The 4715-nt window shown below is 43.2% G+C and overlaps 2 protein-coding genes across 2 annotated transcripts; both read left to right on the forward strand.

Moving 5' to 3' along the window:
• Positions 1 to 5: 5 nt before the first annotated feature.
• LOC116379377 (tubulin alpha chain-like) lies at positions 6 to 813 on the forward strand (the record flags this gene model as incomplete). Its single annotated transcript, XM_031841327.1, has 1 exon — positions 6 to 813. A coding segment is annotated over one exon (789 nt), but the record flags the coding sequence as incomplete, so codon positions are not given.
• Positions 814 to 2243: 1430 nt separating this feature from the next.
• Positions 2244 to 4712, forward strand: LOC116379376 (tubulin alpha chain-like; the record flags this gene model as incomplete). Its single annotated transcript, XM_031841326.1, has 4 exons — positions 2244 to 2330; positions 3696 to 3918; positions 4143 to 4291; positions 4515 to 4712. Coding segments are annotated over exons 1-4 (573 nt in total), but the record flags the coding sequence as incomplete, so codon positions are not given.
• Positions 4713 to 4715: the final 3 nt, after the last annotated feature.

Raw genomic sequence — 4715 nt, forward strand, 5'->3', positions numbered from 1 at the left:
CCATCCTGACCACCCACACCACGCTGGAGCACTCCGACTGTGCCTTCATGGTGGACAACGAGGCCATCTACGACATCTGCCGCAGGAACCTTGATATTGATCGCCCATCATACACCAACCTGAACAGGCTCATTAGCCAGATTGTGTCTTCAATCACGGCCTCGCTTCGCTTTGATGGAGCCCTGAATGTTGACCTGACAGAGTTCCAGACCAACTTGGTGCCTTACCCTCGCATCCACTTCCCTCTGGCCACCTATGCTCCAGTCATCTCTGCGGAGAAAGCCTACCATGAGCAGCTGTCTGTTGCCGACATCACCAATGCTTGCTTTGAGCCAGCCAACCAGATGGTGAAGTGTGATCCTCGTCACGGTAAATACATGGCCTGCTGTCTGCTGTATCGTGGTGATGTGGTGCCCAAAGATGTCAACACCGCCATTGCTGCCATCAAGACCAAACGCACCATCCAGTTTGTGGACTGGTGCCCCACGGGCTTCAAGGTGGGCATCAACTATCAGCCTCCAACGGCGGTTCCTGGAGGAGACCTGGCCAAGGTGCAGAGGGCTGTGTGCATGCTGAGCAACACCACAGCCATCGCTGAGGCCTGGGCCCGTCTCGACCACAAGTTTGACCTCATGTACGCCAAGAGAGCCTTTGTCCACTGGTATGTTGGGGAGGGCATGGAGGAGGGAGAGTTCTCAGAGGCCAGAGAAGATATGGCTGCCCTGGAGAAGGATTATGAAGAGGTTGGCGCTGACAGCATGGGAGAGGAGGATGAAGAGGGAGAGGAATACTGACTTGCCTAAGGTCTCCATTTAAGGCAAAGAAAATTTATATTTATCCTGGTTTTGTAATGGAGCATTTATTTTTGTAGTAAGGAAAATGCAGGTCAAATATATGAATATACCAACAATTTGGTTGAGAAAATAACCCTATTATTATTATTATTATTATTATTCTCTTTAAAATAGAGCAAAATGGTGAAATCAAAAAAAAAAGATGAAAACATCTTAAGTATCTCTTAAACTAAGTTGCACCTTGAAGAACTCAGTAGTATATTCCGCATATTGTGACACATATTCACAAAACAAACCTTAAATCCTGAAAACATGAGGATAACATCTTACGGAATCATAAGTCACGGTACTGTGTAAAATCATAATATTTGCATTCAAAGCAAAAAAAGAATTGTGGTCAGAGACATCTTATTTTGGACATTTAAAGTGTTTTTCTTTCTGCCATATCAGTCTGAGAAACTTAGACCAAACCCTCTCGTTTGTGCCCCTCCCCCCTACTATCCTCTCCCTTGTGGAATGTGAGTTATGAACAGGTCCTATGTCAGTTTCTGTATACCATTCAGCTGTGACTGTGTGAGAGCAGGAGGGAGAGAAAATAACTCCAACTCACTGACTGGTGTTGTTTGTGTAGCTCAGACTCAGACAGTGGCCTGCAGCAACAATAGGATCCCAGTAATGTATGAATCACAGCTCTGTCATCCTAAGAGGGCTGGTGAAAAGTTGTACAAAGGATAAGACTTCCCTTGTTGCTACCCTTTTACATTGTGGTAATGTGCTAAGTATCAACTGTGAGGTTTCTCTGTGTATTCTGAATTATCTGATTAAACTGTAACACTGCATATCGCCGTGTCATTTGTGTCACCTCACATTTCTTGACAGGGCTCTTACTGCTCACCATTTATTTTTCCTGTATTAAAGCATTTGTCTTTTACATTTCATCATTAAGAATAAAGACCTTCATTGACTTTTCCCTTTTGCCAGATCAATTTTGTGTGATTGTTAATTCAATGATTAAATACAGACAAAGGGTATGTGGGTTGATGAGGCTGCAGAGGAATGTATACATTAAACAAATCACAAGCCCACAGTCCTTGTTAAACACATACACTGTATATTATATGCTGAGAAAATGTCAGGGGTGAAGATTCTGCATGCTACTTGTAAATTCCAGACATAACAACTCATTTAAGCGTTAAACTCTCATGCACACAACATGAGAAAATGGGGGTAAATTGATCAAAGAGAAAATGTAAGAGGGTCATGTTTGCACTGATAATTTAATCTCAAACTGACAGACAAAGCACAAACATGAAAGGGCGGATAATATGACACACTGTATTGGGACTTCCCTCTTTTTTTTCCTTTTTTTTTAAACTGCTGCTCCCTCCCTCCAATGAGCTATGGAGCTGCTTGCTGTGGTTTCCTGCCTGCCCCCTCCACATCCTTGCCTATATAAACCCTGACTCTCCCTCTCCTCTACACTTCTGCCTTGTATCTGAATCCTCAACGTCAGTCGAAGGACGAGCAGCCAAAATGGTGAGTAAGAGCTTGGCTGGTGACGTAGCCTTGAAATTTCCACTCTCTCTTCCCTTCAGCCTCCCTTTGTTTGTGTTTCTCAGCATTAGATGGATTAAACAGCCGGGCCTGCTTAATTCTCATAAGGCCTCTGCTGGGGACTTTAGGGTTACTGATACAACAGCAGCTTTATCTTTAAGTGACAGTAGTTTTGAGGTGAAGTTATGGAATGAAACTTTTTTGGGCATGTCTGGTGAGAATTCAGGAAGAGGTATGCCATGGGATAGTAACTTATGACTACACGACTCCATAAGTCATCTCTGTACTCTTGGACTGTCCATGTCAGAGGACAGACACTACATGCGTTTGACTGCGTTGTCATTTTTCGTGTGATGAACTTCAGCTGGTCAAAAAAGCAGGAAACATACAACTAAAAGAATTTAAAATAGTGGAGTCTTATGTATTTTTTGAAGAATTAAAGTAATCTTGAGTAAGAAGGAGTGATTGGAGTAATCGTGGCAGTGGGGGGATGGATAGAAAGAACACAGAAAAAAGGAGCGGCCTGTCCTAGGCTGTATGAGTAAGTTGGCAGCCATTTTGCAGCTCTTCGGAGTTTTTGGTTGGAGGAAGACGTGGAGAGAGGGAGAGAGAGAGGGAGACATCGCTGACTGTTACATTGCACTATGCAGCTGGACAGGATGGGGGAGGAGAGAGACTCAAAAGGGGAGGGGGTGAGGAGAGGGAGGAGATACAGGATGGAGAAATGGGGGAAGGTTTTTCCATCTTCTTGGGACATGGCCTTCCTGTCTGCCAAATGGTGCCTTAGTTTATATGTTCTATTTTCTTGAGGAAACTGCATGAAATGTGTTTTCAGGGTTTTTAAAAGTGGATTTCAGCTACATCTCCTGCCCACGTTTGCTGTTTCTCCTATAACAACAAAGAGTGCAGACTCTGCACAATCTAACAGCTGCTTTCTTTTAAACGTTGGCTCGCTCATAAGCACTTTAAGCAGCTGAAAGCTTCAACATTCTGGAACCAGTTTTCAAGAGACAACGTTTCCAAACTGAGCGCAGACGTCACACCCAAGATTGTCATTGGACATGAAGTTCAAAGAAATAACGTCTGCGCCATAGATCAATAAAGAGATGCAATAGATTGTCTTTGTTTCTTTTGCCTCTTTTGCCTTTTTAAAATGTGAACCATGAAACCACTTCACTGAATGTTCTTGTGAGCTGACCTGACATACACTGTAAAAGTCCCAAGACATTTGTAAGCAGTTAGTATTGAACCAGAAGCAATGCAGATAAACTTGCAGTTGGATAGTAAATGAACATCTCATAATCTATTAGTTTCCTTTAACCAACCTCTCTCCCTTCTTTTGTTCAGCGTGAGTGTATTTCCATGCATGTCGGCCAAGCCGGAACCCAGATGGGCAATGCCTGCTGGGAGCTGTACTGTCTGGAACATGGGATTCAGCCTGACGGACAGATGCCCAGTGACAAGACTATCGGAGGAGGAGACGACTCCTTCAATACCTTCTTCAGTGAGACAGGGGCAGGAAAGCATGTTCCCAGAGCCATTTTTGTCGACCTGGAACCTACTGTCATCGGTCAGTAATGTGAAAATAGTGTCTAAATAAACATGAACTTTACAAATACACCTGACTTCACAACTCCTAATATATAAAAAACAAGGTGTACTGTATGTACACTCTTGACAATATATACATTAAATTAAAGGCAAAAGTATTGCAGCTATCATTCTTGAGGAATATAATGTTCCTACCTCATGATCATTAGCTCTTATTCTTGTTTTCAATTGTTCCTTTCATAGATGAGGTGCGTACAGGAATCTACAGGCAGCTGTTCCACCCTGAGCAGCTGATTACAGGAAAGGAAGATGCTGCCAACAACTACGCCCGTGGACACTACACCATCGGCAAGGAGATTATTGATATGGTTCTGGACAGGACTCGTAAACTGGTGAGAGTTTAGTTTGCTTGCTAGCCAGGTATAGCATTTGGCAGGCTGGTCTTTTCATGAAACTAGATTTAATTATCAAAAAATATATGTTTTCAAGATTTCAAAACTGTAGAAAAGTTTTGAAAAAAATGTTCAGAATGGTGATTTTTCATGTGACTTCACACTTCTGGTATTGTGCAAGTCAAGTGGAATTTAAAATAATCAAGACAACATTTCCTTTCAGGCTGATCAGTGCACTGGCCTGCAGGGATTCCTCATCTTCCATTCCTTTGGTGGAGGCACTGGCTCAGGTTTCACCTCCCTGCTGATGGAAAGACTCTCTGTTGATTACGGAAAGAAATCAAAACTTGAATTTGCCGTCTACCCGGCCCCCCAGATCTCCACCGCAGTGGTGGAACCTTACAACTCCATCCTGACCACCCAC

This window comes from Anarrhichthys ocellatus, unplaced genomic scaffold, assembly GCF_004355925.1.
Source record: "Anarrhichthys ocellatus isolate YVR2014 unplaced genomic scaffold, GSC_Weel_1.0 scaffold4203, whole genome shotgun sequence".
In the NCBI taxonomy this organism is placed as follows: Eukaryota; Metazoa; Chordata; class Actinopteri; order Perciformes; family Anarhichadidae; genus Anarrhichthys; species Anarrhichthys ocellatus.